Genomic DNA, 18,645 nt, shown 5'->3' with positions numbered 1-18,645 from the left:
CTTTGTGTTACAAGGCAGGTTCTTAACCACTGGACCACAGGGAAGCCCTATTGAGGAGTTTTACATTTATGTTCATCAGTGATACTGACCTATAATTTTCTTTTTTTGTGTGGTGTCTTTGTCTGATTTGGGTATTGGGGTGATGGTGGCCTTGTGGAATGAGCTTGGGAGTGTTCCTTCCTCTGCAGTTTTTTGGAAGGGTTTCAAAAGTATAAGTGGTAACTCTTCTCTAACCATTTGATAGAATTTGCCTGTGAAGCCATCTAGTCTTGGACTTTTGTTTGTTGGAAGATTTTTAATCACAGTTGCAGTTTCAGTACTTGTAATTTGTCTGTTCGTATTTTCTATTTCTCCACGGTTCAGTCTTGGAAGGTTGTACCTAAGAATTTGTCCAGGAGAGTTCTCTGGCAGTCCAGTGGTTAAGACTCCACGCTTCCACGGCAGAGTGTGCGGGATCAATCCCTGGTTGGGGCACTAAGATCCCACATGCCATTCTGGGCCGCACAGCTGAAACAAAACCAATAAACAAATAATCTTTTTTTTTTTTTTTAAGAATTTGTTTCTTATAGGTTGACCGTTTTATTGACTTACAGTTGCTAGAGTAATCTCTTACGATGCTTTGTATTTCTGTGATGTCCATTGTAACTTCTCAGTTTTCATTTTATTAATTTGAGGCCTCTCCTTTTTTTCTTGATGAGTCTGGCTAAAGGTGTGTCAATTTTCTTTATCTTTTCAAAGAACCAGCTTTGAGTTTCATTGATCTTTTGTTTTCTTGGTCTCCGTTTCATTTATTGCTGCTCTGATCCTTATGATTTCTTCTACTAACTTTGGGTTTTGTCTGTTCTTTCTCTGGTTATTCCAGGTGTAAGGTTAGGCTCTTTATTTGAGATTTTTCCTGTTTCCTGAGGTACCATTGTATTGCTATAAACTTCTTTCTTAGAACTGCTTTTGCTGCATCCCATAGGTTTTGGATCATTGTGTTTTCATGGTCATCTGTCTCTAGGTGTTTTTTGATTGTGTCTTTGATTCCTTTGGTGACTTATTTAATTTTGCATATGAGATGGATATTCACTAAACTTAAACATGGTCACTGTTTCACTCACTGTGTGAGTCAAATCATTTGCAGTACACCTTAAACGTCTATAGTGCTGTGCTGTACATCAGTTATATCTCAAACGGGAAGGGAAAAAAATGAAACAGTTGAGGTTATGTAAATGCATCGCCCACAGCAGCAATGACCAGAAGTCCGCTTCTTTTCCTTCCACTTCCCCCGCTTTTACCAGATTCTCTGTACTCTTCTGACTACAGGTCTTCCCCGAATCACTTCTGGCACCAGCCTGAACCATCTTGCCCTCCCCTCCTCCTCTGTTTCTTAAGACGTGACACACGAAGCCCCTTTCTCATCGGGGAAGACACCCATCTTCAGGAGTGGGAGGGGAGAAAGCCAGACAAGCCGATACGATCTCTCTTAACGAGCTGAGGAAGGAGAGGGTGAGCTGGTTCACGTTTGTCCTGTTCGCCAGGAGCTGTTGTTAGTAGTAATTGTCTTACTGCTGAGGGGGTCAGAGCCAGCAGCCCCAGCGCTGTGTTACCAGGAGGAATGGCAGACCCTTTCTCTGCTGCTTCATCCCACGCTCAGTTTTGCCTTGGTGGGATATGACCCGAGAATGAACCGAACAGGAGAGGGGATGAGGGTCCAGCCTGCCTCCTGCAGCTCTGAGTTCAGAGGTCGGTGATGCCTTTTCTTTCTTTCTTTTTTCCCCCCTGCAGTCTCATCAGACCAGATTGAGCAGCTCCACCGGAGGTTTAAGCAGCTGAGCGGAGACCAGCCCACCATCCGGTAAGACGGGCAGCTGGGTGTAGGCGTCGGCAGGACTGTGGTCCTTGAGGAGGTCCCTTTCCATATATCTCTTCCCCTGAGTGCTGGCTGGCTCTGCTGGAGCCCCTGGGTGGTCCCATTTCCTGAGACAAACTTGCAGTTCCCTCAGTGCTTTGGGTCCCTTCTAGACAAGCTGTCCTTAACTGGGCCGGGGGGGAGGAACCCCACCTGGTTCTAACTGGGGTCAGAAGATTATACTGAAGGGAAGACAAAAGGGATGAAAAGCTGGTCGGTCAGCCACTTTACCCCGACTTCCCTGGGACCCCAGACACATAGGGAGGGCCTGTCGAATGCCAGGATCATGGTTCTAACTGGGGTCAGAAGATTATAACTGGAGGGAAGACAAGGGGGATGAAAAGCTGGTCAGCCACTTTACCCCGACTACCCCGACTTCCCTGGAACCCAGGCACAAAGGGCGGGCCTGTCGAATGCCAGGACCATGTCCAGTGCCCGGCACCCCAAGGTGAATCGGTTGCGGTGTGCCTCAGTTCAAGAGTTGGATGCTGTCATGAGGGTGTCTTGACTCTGCTTCCTCTGGTCAGTAGTTCCAGCCCCAGACAAGATGGTGGGCGGCAGCTGTGGATTTCTGTCTAGGAAAACCACCGTTTTACGTCGCGTTATTTCATGTGAATCTCTTAGAAGGTGGGTGGTTTAACTTTTTTTTGAGGAGGAATGCCTCGGACTGTGCGTCTCCTCCTGGGAGCGAGTGTTCAGTCTTGGGTAGTGGCCATGTCATTTCAAACCAGGCTATGAGAGTTCCTCGTCAGTGAGTTGATCTGACTTGGTGAGGAAGACGCTTGGAGCCGAACCGTTTCCAACATAAAGCGAATGCTGCCCTGCCACAAACTATCTAACAGATGTAGTTTCCTAAAATAGGCATGCAGAGTCTCAAGGCTACAGACTTGGAACTTTAAACCTTTTAGTAGTCCAGGAAAGTGTCTTGTTTTCTTAGTAAGTGGATTTAAAATTGACCCAAGTTTGAATGGAAAACAACATGTAAATACTGTCCGCTTTGTCTCATCTGTCTAAACAATGGCATGTTAATCCAGCGCGTCATAGTCTCAAGAGCATCCGTTTCCAGAGCTCAGAGTCTGGCGGTCTCAAGGTTCTGGGGGCCATTGGTCTTAATTTGATTGGATCCAAGACAGAAGTAAGTGAAATCAGGACTGACTTTTTAAAGTTTTAAGGTTTATTTATTCATTTATGATTCTGCTGGGTCTTTGTTACTGTGTGTGGGCTTTCTCTGGTTGCACCAATCGGGGACTACTCTGTTGCAATGCTCGGGCTTCTCACTGCAGCGGCTTCTCTAGTTGCAGACCCCAGGCTCTAGGCGTGCGGGCTTCAGTAGGTGAGTCTCACGGGCTCTGGAGCTCTGACTCGGTAGTTGTGACACATGGGCTCAGATGCCACACAGCATGTGGGATCTTCCCAGACCAGGGATCGAACCCATGTCCCCTGCGTTGGCAGGCAGATTCTTAACCATCGGATCACCAAGGAGGCCTGGGACTGGCTTCTTGAATTCTACACAGTCTCTCTTACTAATCCCAGTAATGAGCCCAGCAGAAGATCCCCTGGCTTCCTATGGGGTCACATGCCCAAGGCTGAGCCAATCACTGTGGCCAAGGGTAACCAGCAAACTGTTTTTTTTTCCCCCAGAGCTGTGAGTGAGCAGGGCGGGGTCACCTGTCAAGGGGAAGGGTGGAGGGTGGGGTGATTTCCCAGGGCAAGGTGGGCTTCCTTGGACCAGGGGCTGAGGAATGGATGCAGGTCTCAGGTGAGCTGACACAGGTACACCTGGATGTTGGAAAATGGAAGTGTCAAGGGCATCCTCCGTTTCTTTAGAAGTTCATGGGCACATGTGCTGTGCCAGGCAGGCAGTACCTGTGCTTGGGGGACAGGACCACCGTGCAACTCTTAATTGGGGGTGTGTAATGGCAGAGCCCCCTTTCTCAAGATGACTTTCCAGCATGCTGTGCCCCCAGCATGTCACAATCTGCCCTGGGCTTCTCGTTGTTATGTGTCTGGGGTCCATGGGTCTTGGTTTGGTGAGAGGCCTCAGGTTTCAATTCCACACGTGTATACTTTTCAGACTTGGGGGAAGCAGAGGCAAAAACCCAGGTCTGGGAAACAAATCGTATTTGAAACATCTGTGTCCCTGGCTGGTTGACTTTGGGTTAGTTGCTGTGTTTCTCTGAGCCTGTCTCTTCTGTAAAGTGAGTGTGGTCATTTGGGATTTGATTTGAGCATTAAAGATGAGCAGACGCACATGGTACACCTCTGTTCTGAGCTCGGTTGGTATTTGGCAAACAGGACTGTCATCATTCCACCATTGGTGAGGTCATGAGGATGCACCCTGAGGTGCCCAAGCAGTGGCCACTGATCCTCAGGCTGGAGTGGAGGTGGGGAGGGAAGGTGCTGTGTGAGCAGGAAGCCCTCCCACTCTGAGGCTGTAGCTTTGGAGCTCAGACTGTGTTGCCCAGCAACCCTTCATGGGCTTTTCCAAGGATATACTAACGTGTTGAGCTCTACACTTTTTTTTTTAATTTTATTGTAGTATAGTCAATTTACAATGTTGTATTAATTTCTTCTGTACAGAAAGTGATTCAGTGTTACTTATATATTCTTGTTCTTATTCATTGTGATTTATATCAGGATATTGAATATAGCCCCCTGTGCTATACAGTAGGGCCATGTTGTTTATCCATTATTTTCTTGTTGAAATATAGTTGACATACAGTATCGTGTTAATTTCTGCTCCACAGCAGAGTGACTCTGTTATACCCACGTATAGATTCTTTTTTATAGTCTTTTTTGTTACGGTCTATCCCAGGAGATTGGATGTAGTTCCTTGTGCTATATAGTAGGACCTTGTCGTTTATCCATTCTAAATGTAATAGTTTCCATCTACTAACCCCAAACTCCTCCTCCCTCCTTCCGCCAAGCCTCTCCCCCTTGGCACCCACAAGCCTGTTCTCTATGTAAGTCTTTTTCTACTTTGTAGATAGGTTCATTGTGCCATGCTTTGGATTCCATGTATAAGTGGTATCATGCGGTATTTGTCTTTCTCTTTCTAACTTCACTCACTGTGAGACTCTCTAGTTGCATCCGTGTTGCTGCAAATGGTGTTATTTCATTCTTTTTTATGGCTGAGTAATATCCCATTGTGTATATGTACCACATCTTCTTTACCCATTCCTCTGGCAGTGGGCATTTAGTTTGTTTCTGTGTCTTGGCTACTGTAAACAGTGCTGCAGTGAACACTGGGGTGCATGTATCTTTTTGAATTATGGTTTTCTCCAGACATATGTCCAGGAGTGGGATTGCTAGATCATGTGGTGGTTTTGTTTTTAGTTTAAGGAATCTCAGTGTTGTTTTCCATAGTGGCTGCACCAATTTACATCCCCACCAACACTGTAGGAGGGTTCCCTTTCCTCCACACCCTCTCCAGCATTTGTTATTTGTAGATTTTTTAATGACAACCTTCTGACTGGTGTGAGGTGATACCTCATTGTAGTTTTGATTTGCATTTCTCTCATTAGTAATGCTGAGCCTCTTTTCACGTGCTGCTGGCCATCTGTATATCTTCTTTGGAGAAATGTCTGTTTAGGCTTTCTGCCCCTTTTTAGGAGAAGGCAATGGCAACCCACTCCACTACTCTGGCCTGGAAGATCCCATGGACAGAGGAGCCTGGTAGGCTACAGTCCATGGGGTCGCTAAGAGTCGGACATGACTAAGCGACTTCACTTTCACTTTTCACTTTCATGCATTGGGTTGGAGAAGGAAATGGCAACCCATTCCAGTGTTCTTGCCTGGAGAATCCCAGGGACAGGGGAGCCTGGTGGGCTGCTATCTATGGGATCGCACAGGGTCGGACACGACTGAAGCAACTTAGCAGCAGCAGCAGCAGCAGCAGCCCCTTTTTAATTGGGTTGTTTTGTTGTTGTTGAGTTGTATGAACTGTTTGTATATATAAGCCCTTGTCAGTCACATCATTTGCAAATATTTTCTCCTATTCCATAGATTGTCTTTTCCTTTTTTAAAAAGTTTCCCCTGTTGTACAAAAGCTTGTCAGTTTAAATATTTCCTATTTGTTTGCTTTTATTTCTGTCGACTTTGGAGACTGACAAAAAAAGTTGATATGATTTTATATCAGGATATTTTGCCTATGCTCTCTTCTAGGAGTTTTATGATGTCATGTCTTATGTTTATGTCTTCAAGCCATCTTTTAGTTTATTTTGTGTAGACCGTAAGGATGTGTTCCAGCTTCATTGATTTACATGTAGCTGTTTAACTTTCCCAACACCACTTGCTGAAGATTGTCTTCTTCCCATTTTATATTCTTACTTCTTTTGTCAAATATTAATTGACCATAGGCGTGTGGGTTTATTTCTGGGTTCTCTCTTCTGTTCTATTGATCCATGTGTCTGTTTTTGTGGTAATACCACACTGTTTTAATTATTGTACTTTTGTAGTATAGTCTGAAGTCAGGGAGAGTTATGCCTCATGCTCAACTTTTTTTCCTTAGGATTGCTTTGGCAATTCTGTGTCTTTTATGGTTCCATGTAAAATTTTGGATTATTCTAGTTCTATGAAAAATGTCATGGGTAATTTATAGGGATCACATTAAATTTGTAGATTGCTTTGGGTAGTATTGGCATTTTAACAATATTCTTCCAACTCAAGAACATAGGATATCATTCCATTTCTTTGAATCTTCTGTAATTTCTTAATGTTTTGTAGTTATCTGCCTTTAAGTCTTTTCACCTCCCTGGTGAGGTTTTTTTCCTGAGGGTTTTTTGTTGTTGTTGGGGATGGGGGCTGGTATAATTTTAAAAGGTATTTTTTTTTACATTTTCTTTCTGATGATATTTCATTATTAGTGTAAAGAAGTGCAACTGCTTTCTGAGTGTTAATCTTGTATCCTGCTACTTTGCTGAATTCATTCATCAGATCTAGTAGTTTTTTTGTGGAGTCCTTAGGATTTTCTATATGTATAATATCATGTCATCTGCATATAGTGACAGCTTTGCCTCTTCCCTTCCAATCATTCTGTATATAATAGTTTGCATCTGTTAACCTGAAACTCCCAATCCCTGTTTCCTCTGACCTCTCCCTTCCACCTTGACAACAGGAGTCTGTCCTCTATGTCTGTGGGTCTGTTTATGTTTCATAGATAAGTAGATTTCATATTTTAGATTCCACATATATAAGTGATATCATATGATACTTGTCTTTGTCTTTCTGACTTAATGTGATAAATTACTCTGGGTTCATCCATGTTGCTGCAAATGGCATTATTTCATTCTTTTTATGGCTGAGTATATATGTTCCACATCTTCTTTATCCACTCCTCTGTTGATGGACATTTAGGCTGTTTCCTTGTCTTGGTTATAGTGAGCGGTCTACACTGGCTCTTTCCCACCATTAGTGTGTGTGCAAATCACCGGGGAATTTTGCTCAAACGTGGGTTTTGGTTCACAAGACTGGAGTGGGGCCTCGGACTCTGCATTTATAACTACCATAGGCCATCTTGGTGAGGTTGGCCTTGCCTAGCACCTGGGAATGGATCCAGTTTGCCCTCCAGGCTTGAATAGGTGGAGGGTGCACCCCTCTCCCAAGTACTGAGCCGTCCAAGTGCAGCCTCCTACTTCCCACACCTTGTAGGTCAAGCCAGGATGTGGGAGAGTTTGAACTGGTGGCTCCGCCTGCCACCCTGCCCACCACTTACCCATCTCTTGCACAGCCACCCCCAGGAGCACCATATGCATTGCCTTCCCAGCCCTGCCCTCAAGTAACCCCTGACTCTGTCCACCTGGACCCAGCAAGTAGCTGCTGCTCCCTAGCCCTGAGGGCTCCCCAGTCAATGTCACGTCCATGCTCTTTAGTTGGGGTCCACCACAGTCTTCAGCTGCTGGGTTTTGCTTTGTTGAGGTCTCAGTGTGGACATCACCTCCTCCAAGACACTCTCCTGCCCCCTGCATTCCCACAGACCCCTCCTGGGGGATGCCCCAGCCCACAGATCCCTCCTGGGGGGTGTCCCAGCCTAGCATTTGCAGCACAGAATTGTAACTGCCCCTCTTCCAGCCACCCCCACCCCCTCTAACAGACGGCCGGCCCCTTGGGGAACAGAAGCTGGATCTCTTCTTTGGTTCTGGTGCTGAGTCCGGGGCTTATGACGGGATAGATGCTCTGGGAGCAGCTGATTGAATGAACGGATGAATGAGAGCAGTGAAGTGAGGAACAAGCGAATGAGCACACTGGCCGGAGGAGTTCTCCGTAACGCCAAGCATGGTATACATGAGACCCGGCGTTATTAACAGCCCTCCTTCACAGGGCTTACATGTTTGTGGTGAAAGGATTTATCTGGGGGCCTGGCATGTGGAGACGGTTCACAGATAATAAGCCACCTTATTTCCAGCGTGCTTTGTGCCATACAGTCTTTAACGTGTGCCTTAGACGACCCCATAGGTAGGGGAGCGCCCCACCTGAGACGTGGGAAAGTGAGGCTCAGAGAGGTCACATACCTGGCCCCTGATCACACAGCTCACAAGTGGAGGAGCTGGGACTCAAGCCTGGTGCTGAGATCCCTCTGTAAGGAAGCTGGGAGCCTGGCTGTGACTGGCGAGTGTCCAGTAAGGACCTCAGTCTCCCTGCTCTGCTCTCTGAGGACCCTGTGCCCTGACATCCTGGGATGAGGGCACCATTAGCAACACTGCGGCCCCTGCTCCAGTGTCTGCAGCCTCTGCTGGGCAGGCAGTGTCAGCTGCACTCAGTGACAGGCCAGCCCAGCCTGCAGGAGGAGGTGACCGCACCCAAATGTAGCGCTGGTGCAAACAGGCCTGCATGCAGAGCCCCCTCCCAGCCCCTGGAGCTGCTTTGCCTGACCCTCATCCACCCTCCAGGGCTGGAGAAGGGCGTGGGGGCAGCTTTTCCCGTCCTCCTAGGCTTTCCTGCACATCCTCCCTGGGCAGAAGGGGTGAGCAGCCCCGGACATTGTTCTGGCCCCCAGTCTGCCACGGGTTTCCTGTGTGACCCCAGGCTGAGCCTTCAACCTCTCTGATCCTCGGGCACGTTCGGGAAGCCTTGCTGGGATGTCGGAGCATGGAAAGAAGCTTTGTTTCTTTAGTGCCGAGATTTGTGAAAGTCGTCAACCAGGGTCCCCTGAGCGTGGCCCCCAGCACCCCAGTCTGGGAGGGGTGTGGGTGGTTGCAGGCCCTTCGGCCCCCTCCTCTGAGAGAGTGAAGGGCCTGGACTTTTGAATACAGCAGTGCAAAAGGCCCCATTCACACCTGCAGCTTTTATACGTAGACTTGTAAGTTACATCTAAAAGCTTAACAAAGAATTGTGTCTCTGAATTTATGACTTTAGTAAGTTGAGGGTAGCTTTAAAAAAAATATCAGAGGGTAAAAACTGCCAAAATTGATTTTACTTTTGTTTATTTACTTGGCTGTACGAGTCTTAGTTGTGGCATGTGGGATCTAGTTCGCTGACCGGGGATGGAGCCTGGGCTCCCTGCATTGGGAGCAGAGTCCCAGCTGCTGGACTACCAGGAAAGTCCTGAATATTGATTTTCATTTTAACCCCCCACTTCCTACTGTGTCTGGTCATGTTCCCTCTTTGGCTGAAGATCATGTAAGGACATTCAGGGGTGAGTTTACCATGAGGCTTTCCAAGTCAGGGCCCCACTCTGTATGGATTCCACTCTGTATGGCTTCCTTACAAGGCCCAGCACTTGAATTTTTTTTCAATTCCTAATGCTGCATTCTTTTTCTTTAGGAAGGGTCCCCCAGATTATATGTGTTTCAGGATCCCCCAAACCTGAGAGCACCTTGATCACAAAGCACTTTGTTCTAAGGGGTCTTGGTGGAAAATGCATGATAGAAAATGTTCCTCTGACTCATTTATCGAGCATCTACTATGCAGAGACTTCTGTCCTCAAAAGCTCTCCTTCTAGAAGGAAGACCCTCCATAAGCAAGCTCATTAAACGATACTGATTTTAGACAATACAAGAATGGCTTCTTGTACTTTTTCTCCCTTTAGTAGGGTCCCTTAGGTGTCAGATGTTTTAAACAGCAGCCTTCTACTTCCTGAGAGCGCTCTGGCAGGCTAACCAACCCCCAGAAATAGATGCGATAGAATCCTTCAAATGTAGTGATGCAGGCCAGGAGGGCGCCTGATTAGATAGAGCTGCACTGCAAAAATAGTTTTAGATGAATACTGGACACATCACATGTGGAGTGATTCCTGGGATGAACGCAACCACAGATGTACATGAGGAAGAGAAAGGAGGCAGTTGCCCACTGCCCGCACCACCAGAGCCCCAAGCAGCGTTCTGATGGGCTTGATCCCCGGAGCCAGCGAAGTCCCAACCCCAGGGCTTGTTTTACACCCCTCGGCAGTGCCTCCCATCGCTTTATCAAGTGAGAGGTTAGCTTGGTGTTAGGAGCTGCCATTACCTGTGTGGTCTTAAGGGTCTCGGGGACCCTCTGAAGTTCACACCATTACCCCAGCTGACAGGTAAAGAAACTGAGGCTAAGAAGGTTAAGGCCCCACAGCTTAACCTGCAGGAAGGTTAAGGGCTGGCTGTTGGAATAGCCAGAGCCCTGGAGCACTGTGATCACATCGCTTTTCTCCAAATTAAGTCACTTATTTTTCATTTTCTAGATTCCACATACATGTCATAACATACAGTATTTATCTTTCTCTGATTTATTTCACAAAGCATAATATCCTTCAGGCCCATCCGTGTTGTTGAAAACAGCACAATTTCATCCTATTTATGGCTAAGTAATATTCCATTATATATATATACATATATATATGTAAAACATCTTTTTTATCCATGTATCTGTCGACAGACTATTAGGTGGCTTCCATATCTTGGCTGTTGTAAATAACAGTGCTGTGAATATGTGGGTGTATCTGTCTTTTTAAGTCACTTTTTAACCTATTTACTTTGCTTTTTAACTCTGTCAAGTAGCTAAAGATTTACTTAAAAAAAAAGAATATGCCTGACAGTGAGAGAATTGAGGCCCCGCTTAGATTGCGAGGCTGTTTCATGGCCAGTATTTACCGTATTCAAGGAGGTAACCAGGCTTCCCTGTTAACTCAGTTGGTAAAGAACCCATCTGCAATGCAGGAGACTCCGGTTCGATCCCTAGGTTGGGAAGATCCCCTGGAGAAGGGAAAGGCTACCCACTCCAGTATTCTGGCCTGGAGAATCCATGGACAGTGTAGTCCATGGGGTCACAAAGAGACATTATGCGCGTCTTTCACTCAGGAGGTAACCAGACCTCTCTTTAAAGCCTTAGCTGAGATGATGCACATTCACTTAGAAAGAAAGACCCGCAGTTACTTGTAACACTGGCTAGGAAACATCAGGAGGGAGTGGCCCCGGGGCTCCCACACCTGCTCAGGTGAGGGCAGATATGAGAATGGGAGCCATGAAAGTGTCAGCTTGGTGTGAAAGGTGCCTAGGTGTCCCCCGGAGTGGAAAGAAGGTTTCTAAATGGTCTTAGATATATTAGTGGTGACTCACTTAAAAAGTTTTAAGAGATTCTTTTCCCAGGATGATAAATACTTGACCCAGTCATTGCTTTACAGAAGCAGGCGTCAGGACCTTCTGTGGTGGGTTCTAGTGCTGACTGCCCCAGGGGGTGGGGGGCTCTGTTGAGGTGTGCATGTGAGTGTGAGCGAGGAAACTAGCATATAAGCTCACAATATACGATGATGGAGGAAGGAAGCGGGGCAGAGGGCGCATCCTTGGGACCACCATGGGGAGAAGGACCTGGGGACAGGTGGTCAGCACGAGCCCCTCTGAGGTGGCTGTGGCGTGTGGAGGGAAGAGGGAAGGCTGCTCCAGACAGAGGTGGGGCCGAGCTTCATCAGCCCGAGCGATGAGAGGACTGGCCGGTTGGGGCAGATCGCAGAGGCCCGACTTGGCCGTAGGAAGGACCTGAAATGGAAGACTCAGCCTAGGCTCAAAGTACCACGTGGATGCTAACTGCCCAGTTTGTGGCTGGGCCATCTCCTCTGAACCCCAGCCACTGCTCGTTCCCTTGATGTTCTTGTGGCATCTCACACTTAACGTGTCCCAAGGAGAGCCCCCATCATCCTCCCGGGTTGCCTTCATCTCACACCATCCCCCCACTTCTGGATATGCCGCTCCTGTTCACTGCCCCACCCTCATAGAGACCCACAGTAATGCATGAGCGGCAGGGGGAACCTTTGAAAATGGCACCTCTCTGCTCCAAAGGTTCCACCTTGCCAAGTAAAAATAACAGCCACCTGGTCAGCACGTGTCCTGCAGATCCTCGCATCCCACCACCTCTCCGACCCCCTGACCTTTTTTTACTCCTGTTCCAGCTGCAAGGATGTTCTTGCTGTTCCCGCCTCAGGGCTCTAGCACACACCCTTCCTTCCTTCTAGAACACTCTTCCTCAGAGCAGAGTTTCCATGGGCTGGGTTATTTTTTTTTTTTAATTTTAGTAGGTACTTTAAAAAAAAATTATTTAATTTTATTTATGTTTGGCTGTGCCGGATCTTGGGTGCTGCGTGCGGGCTTTTCTCTAGTTGCCTTGAGCAGGGGCTACTCTCCAGTTGCAGAACATGAGCTGCTCATCGCGGTGGCGTCTGTCGTTGTGGAGAACAGGCTCTAGGCATTCAGGCTTCAGTAGTTGCGGTTCCTGGGCTCTAGAGCACAGACTCAGTAGTTGTGGCGGACGGGCTTAGTTGCTCCGAGGCATGTGGGGTTTTCCCGGATCAGGGACGGAACCCGTGTCTGCTGCATTGGCAGATGGATTCTTTACCACTGAGCCACCAGGGAAGCCCAGAGCTGGATCAGGCTTGCTAGGGGCAGAGTGGAGTTAGGATGTATTATTGCAGGATGTTGTGCAGTGTCCCTGGCTTCCTGGAGCACCTTTTCCCAGTGAGACAACCAGAAATGTCTCCAGGCGTCACCAAGAGTCCCCTGGGGGGAGCAGTCGCCTCCTGCAGGTCTTTGCTCACGTGTCCCCTTCACTCCGAGGCCTTCCCTGACCAGCCCACGGGGATGTCACCAACTCCCTGCGGTCTCATCCATTCCCACTGCTCGGTGTGTCTGCAGAGCGCTTGTTGCTGCCTTGAAAGTTCCATTTTCCGTCTCTATTTTTGCCCTCGCTGAAATGCCAGGAGGGATCATGTCTGTCCCATCACTGCTGAAGCCAGCACCCAGAACAGGGCCTGACACCAGGAAGGTGCTGGAATACCTGTCACTCCCGCTGGAATGAGTACGTGACAGGTGTTGAGGGATGGCCGGTCCTAGGTGTGAAGCAGGCAGGAGGAGGCGGGAAGCCTGTGGGGGAGGAATCACTTTGCTGATGCTGCCTCCGCATTTGAAAGACACATTTGCCTGGGGCCGGGGGCCAGGGCCTTCTGGCCAGAATCTTCTGTGCAGAGACATCAGTAAAGAACCCACCTGCAGAGCAGGAGACGCAGGTTCGATACCCAGGTCAGGAAGATCCCCTGGAGGAGGGCATGGTAGCCCACTCCAGTATTCTTGCCTGGGAAATCCCATGGGCAGAGGAGCCTGGCGGGCTACAGGCCATGGGGTCACAAAGAGTCAGACACGACTGAGCAACTGCACACTGTTGTGTGCCAGGCGGACATCGTCATGTGGATAGGAGAACCACTCACCATGTGTCGGGAATTCTTGGCGCTTCTCGAACTTGCACGGGAATGCTGGCAATAGTGGTGAAATGGGGGTTCTGATTCAGGAGGTCTGGGCCCGGCCAAGACTCTGCATTTCTCACAAGCTCCCAAGTGATGCTGCTGCTGGTGTGGGTGCTGTGCTCTGAGTGGCTCAGCATTTCCCAGGAAGACACGTGCTGGATGGGGCGTGCCCGCTCCTGCACGAGCCCCATGGGGCCCCCAGTTCCCCACTGTTTAACCGTCACAAGTAAATACCGAGTGTGGGGGGTGGGTCTGGCAGTGTGGGGCCCGCGGCCTGCCTTGATGGGGGAAGCCCTGGACCAGCACAGAGCAGGGAGGCTGGGGCCTCAGGCCAAGAAGCCTCCCCGGACCCGCAGAGAGAACTTTGCATTTGAGCTGAGCCTCACCGCCACCGGAAACCAAGCCACACTGAGGCAGAAGGAAGCGCCCGCCCACCCTCCTCTGTGGTTTTCAGTCTTTCCTTCCCCTGTGGGTGCTTGCCTTGCTGTCTTTTGGGTCCTGGATGGGGCCTCTCGGGGCTGGGGAGGAGCAGATGCCCCAGGAAGGTCCCTTGTTCTCTCTTTGAAGTAAAAACATACCAAACTGGAAGGAAGTAGCGGGTGTGAGGAAGTGCATGGGGTGGTGAGTGCTGGATTCAAAGCTCCTCTTGTAACTGTGTGACTATAGCTTGGTCACTTCACCTCTCTGGGCCTCATTTTCTCATCTGTAAAATGGTGGTCATTGACCTCTCCCATCATTGGGATACGGGGGTGATTGAACATGCCTGAGCTCACAGAGCACTCAGCCTCAGAGGATACAAGAGGGCCTCAAGCAGGAGAGTTTCAGTTCAGTTCAGTCGCTCAGTTGTGTCTGACTCTTTGCGACCCCATGAACTGCAGCACAGGCCTCCCTGTCCATCACCAACTCCCGGAGTTCACCCAAACTCATGTCCGTTGAGTTGGTGATGCCATCCAACCATCTCATCCTCTGTCGTCCCCTTCTCCTCCTGCCCTCAATCTTTCCCAGCATCAGGGTCTTTTCAAATGAGTCAGCTCTTCGCATCAGGTGGCCAAAGTATTGGAGTTTCAGCTTCAACATCAGTCCTTCCAATGAACGCCCAGGACTGATCTCCTTTAGGATGGACTTGTTGGATCTCCTCACAGTCCAAGGGACTCTCAAGAGTCTTCTCCAACACCACAGTTCAAAAGCATCAATTCTTTGGTACTCAGCTTTCTTCACAGTCCAACTCTCACATCCATACATGACCACTGGGAAAACCATAGCCTTGACTAGATGGACCTTTGTTGGCAAAGTAATGTCTCTGCTTTTTAATATGCTGTCTAGGTTGGTCATAACTTTCCTTCCAAGGAGTAAGCGTCTTTTAATTTTATGGGCCCCAAGGATGTGAGCCCAGGGGCCCCGTGTGGGCAGACCCTTCCCGCTGGTCACTGGGGCGGCGTCGCTGGACCAATGGCCACAGTGGGTCAGCTCCTGCCCCCGAGCAGTGCCCCGCCCCCAGTGCTGGGCTCTGGGTGATACAGGGCAGTTCCCATAGGTGGGGGGAGGCCTTGGGCTGAGCTGGTTCGACCAGCCTGATGGGCACCTCGGGGCTCGAGGGAGAAAAGGAAATGAGACTGAAACTGGCCTTTACAGGACTGTAGAGTCAGAACCCGCTTTTTACCATGATCCCCAGGATTTGTGTGCAAGTTTGTGTTTGAGAAGTGCCCAAATTCCCTAGTTTGGGGGGCACAGGGGTTGCACCGCACGGCTTGCAGGATCTTCTTAGTTCCTCGACCAGGAATTGAACCTTGGGGCCATGGCAGTGAAAGCACAGAGTCCTAACCACGGGACTTCCAGGGAACTCCCAAGAGTTCTTTGCTTGCACCAGGCGGTTCTCCTGTCCACGTACCTTTGTGCAAAAGATCCTTGCAGGAAAGTCCTGGTCCTGTTCTGTTCCGTGCCCTCAGATAAATGCCTCCTTCTGCCGGTGCCAGCCAGCAAAGTTGATCAGGTCCCGAGAACGTGCACAGCAGGGCTAAGAAAGAAAGTAAAGCAAGAGACTACAACAAAGATGGGGTCGAGAGGTTCAGACACGTCTCCACGAAGGGACGCAGTCTGACCCCAACTTTATTCAGCATCTTATATTTATACAGAAAAGCGTGAGAAAGACAAGACAGTTGACATTTTTCCTTGGTTGGCCTATACATCTTACAAACAGTCACAAGAAATCTTGAGAGCATGGGAATGGCTCCCTGTTATTATTTCTTACACCAGATAACATTTCTCTGTGCGTGAGAAGTTTGCACAGAACTCCAGGTGTCTGCAGTAAATAAGCGCCTAATCTCTGGGGTGGCGGGACAGAGAGCTATGTTTGCAAGCAAACCCTCAAGGACTGAGGCAGCTCCCAGAGCTGTGTCCTTCGGACAAAGGACCCCGTTCTCACGGGCAGCTCCCCGCATCTTTCCATGTCCTAAACTGCAGTTGGCCTTTCCCTGCCTCTGGGCTCAAGGCCTGCAGCTCAACTCGTTGAAGAAGGATGTTGGCAGATACCCCAGAAGTGCCCACCGCCTCCCCAGGACCAGACAGAACTCAGGAGAAGTTGCTCCAAGGCTGGGCATCCAGACTCTAAGTCGGGGCATCGTTCTCAGCAATAAGATGTTACTTCACCTCTCTGCTTCAGTTTCCTCATCTGTAAGGTGGGAATATGTTCCTACTTTCATAATGTAAAGCTCGCAAACAGTACCTGCCACCTGGGGTGTCTATAGAAGGTTAGCTGCTGCTACTATCACCATTATCACTGTTTAAAATGAACTCACTGCGTGTCACACGTTATGCTAATAGCGCCTTGTGTGTGTGTGTGAAGTTGCTCAGTTGTGTCCAACTCTTGGCAACCCCATGCACTGTAGCCCACCAGGCTCCTCTGTCCATGGGATTCTCCAGGCAGGAATACTGGAGTGGGTTGCCATACCCTCCTCCCAGGGACCTTCTCAACTCAAGGATCGAACCCCCAGCTCTTATGTCTCCTGCATTGGCAGGCAGGTTCTTTACCACTAGTGCCGCCTGGGGAGCCCAGTAGCACCTTCTGTGTGTTTATCTCACCTAATCACCTCATTAACCCCATGATGCTGCCTGGATATTTCCATGATGCCCATTTTATAGATAAGAAATTAAGACTCTGGGATCTGCAGTGCCTCAACCAGGGCATGTGCCTGGTGTGGGGCAGAGCCTGGACTGGCCCCAGCTGTGCTTGGCTTCGCTTCTGCTTTGATATGGGTGTGTGTGGGGGTGGGGTTACTGCTTGGTCTGTACCCAGTTCACAGATGAGGAAACTGAGGCTGGGAGCATCAGTAAGGTGCCCACGGTGAGGGAGACTGGTCCTGGCTTACAGAGAAAGGCAGCTAGGATTCAAGGACACCTGCACAGACCTGCTGGGGGCTGAGGCCAGGACACCGTGACACTGTCTCCCCAGCTCGATTCCTAACATCTGCCTGCCCTCTGTCAGTGGAAGGCCAGACCTCTCTTTGGTTGTTAATTTTCTTCTCTAGTCGCTCAGTCGTACAGTTGGGTTCTTTGAAGTCCTCCTGCCTCTGTCCTCCTCCTGAGATGTTGCCCTCTCATGTCAGCCCGGGGCCCCGCTACCTTTTGTGGGATCTCCTGGTGCCAGGGGTGCTGCTGGTGTGTCCCTCCTTGCCACCTTAATAAGCATGAGGACCTGTTTTCTCCCAGTCCCTTTAGAACCTGCAGCTTTGGCTTCTGTTCCCTCCTGGGGAATCAGTCAGACCCACTTTCCCTGTGTATCCCTGAATGTGGTCCTTCCAGCAGCCCTGGGACAAAGCTCCATTGAGAGCCCCTACCTGGGCTCCACAGGGCAGAGCAGGGTTGTGATGCTCTGCAAGGATCTGCGAACCAGGAGTGCCTCGGGACGCTGAAGGGCAAGGACGCTGGAGGAAGGGGCGGGGCCTGGGGCCAATGCCACGCCCACACCCAATGCTCCGCCCACGCCGACTCTCCCTGCAGCTCACCGTGTGTGCTCTGTGCTTGCGCTGCCTCTGGTTACGGGAGGCCTTGAGGATGTGGTGCTATGGGAACGCGAGGCCTGTACCCATGCTCTCGGGCACCTGAAAGCCCTCGCTCCTCACAGGACACCATGCGTGCTGTGTTCCAGACTTCCTCCCAGGAATGCTCGCCACAACCCTCTGAGGCTCCTGAGTGCAGAAGAGCAAGCCCGAGCTTAAGAGAAGCCAAGTCGCTTGTCCCAGGTGGCAGAGCTGGTAGAACCCCAATGTGATTCCAGAGGCTGCGCCCACTTTGTAGATGAGGAGACTGAGGCTGAGGAAGGGTTGACAGTCACCAAGACTGGCCAAGAAAAGCCAGAGAGGGCTTGGGGTCTCGTGCTAACTAGCCGTGCAGCAGCTGCTGGCTTCCTCTCCTTTCTCCCCACATCCCCTCTCAAACCCCACATAGTCCCTTTGACTTGAGCTGTTCCCATCCCGGGGGCTCTGGGTTTTCCGTGTGTTTCCTCCTGTCACTGCATCTCACTCACGGGTGCCGTGCCAGAGCAGTGCAGACTGTTGGGTGTGTGAACAGTGACGGGGACAGTGAGACGAGCTTTCACAAGCTGAAACACACCCGTGACCCCAAACCAGAGCAAGGGCAGAGCATCCTTGGCCCCAGGCCTCGTGCTGTCTCCTAGTGACCAACCCTGGAGATAGTTGACCATGAACCTGACTCTGAGCTGCACAGGTTAGCGCCTCACCTTTTGAGCTCTATATTGATGAAGCTGTGGTGCAGTGGCTCTTTGCTTTCTAGTTTTTAAAAAATATTTTAGGAATATTTTAAAGCAGACTTGCTCATGCTTGTGCTCAGTTGCTTCAGTCGTGTCTGACTCTTTGCAGCCCCATGGACTGTCGCCCGCCAGGCTCCTCTGTCCATGGGGTTTCCCAGGCAAGAATACTGGAGTGGGTTGCCATGCCCTCCTCTGGGGCGAGGGAGAGGTCTTCCTGACCCAGGGATCGAACCTTTGCCTCCTGCATTGCAGGCAGGTTCTTCAACCACTGAGCCCCCTGGGAAGCCCTTA

At 49.7% G+C, this 18,645-nt stretch overlaps 1 protein-coding gene across 4 annotated transcripts in view; it reads left to right on the top strand.

Annotated features, from left to right (window-relative positions):
• TESC (tescalcin) overlaps positions 1 to 18,645 on the top strand; it is a 64,406-nt gene that overhangs the window by 27,780 nt on the left and 17,981 nt on the right. For all 4 annotated transcript variants that reach the window (XM_027566704.1, XM_027566705.1, XM_027566703.1 and 1 more), the window contains exon 2: positions 1,771 to 1,840. In XM_027566704.1, coding sequence (XP_027422505.1) covers positions 1,771 to 1,840 — 70 coding nt within the window. The remainder of the gene's footprint in view (positions 1 to 1,770; positions 1,841 to 18,645) is intronic.

The sequence above is a fragment of the Bos indicus x Bos taurus genome, chromosome 17 (assembly GCF_003369695.1).
Source record: "Bos indicus x Bos taurus breed Angus x Brahman F1 hybrid chromosome 17, Bos_hybrid_MaternalHap_v2.0, whole genome shotgun sequence".
NCBI classification, from domain to species: domain Eukaryota; kingdom Metazoa; phylum Chordata; class Mammalia; order Artiodactyla; family Bovidae; genus Bos; species Bos indicus x Bos taurus.
This window is presented reverse-complemented; position numbering and strand designations above follow the sequence as displayed.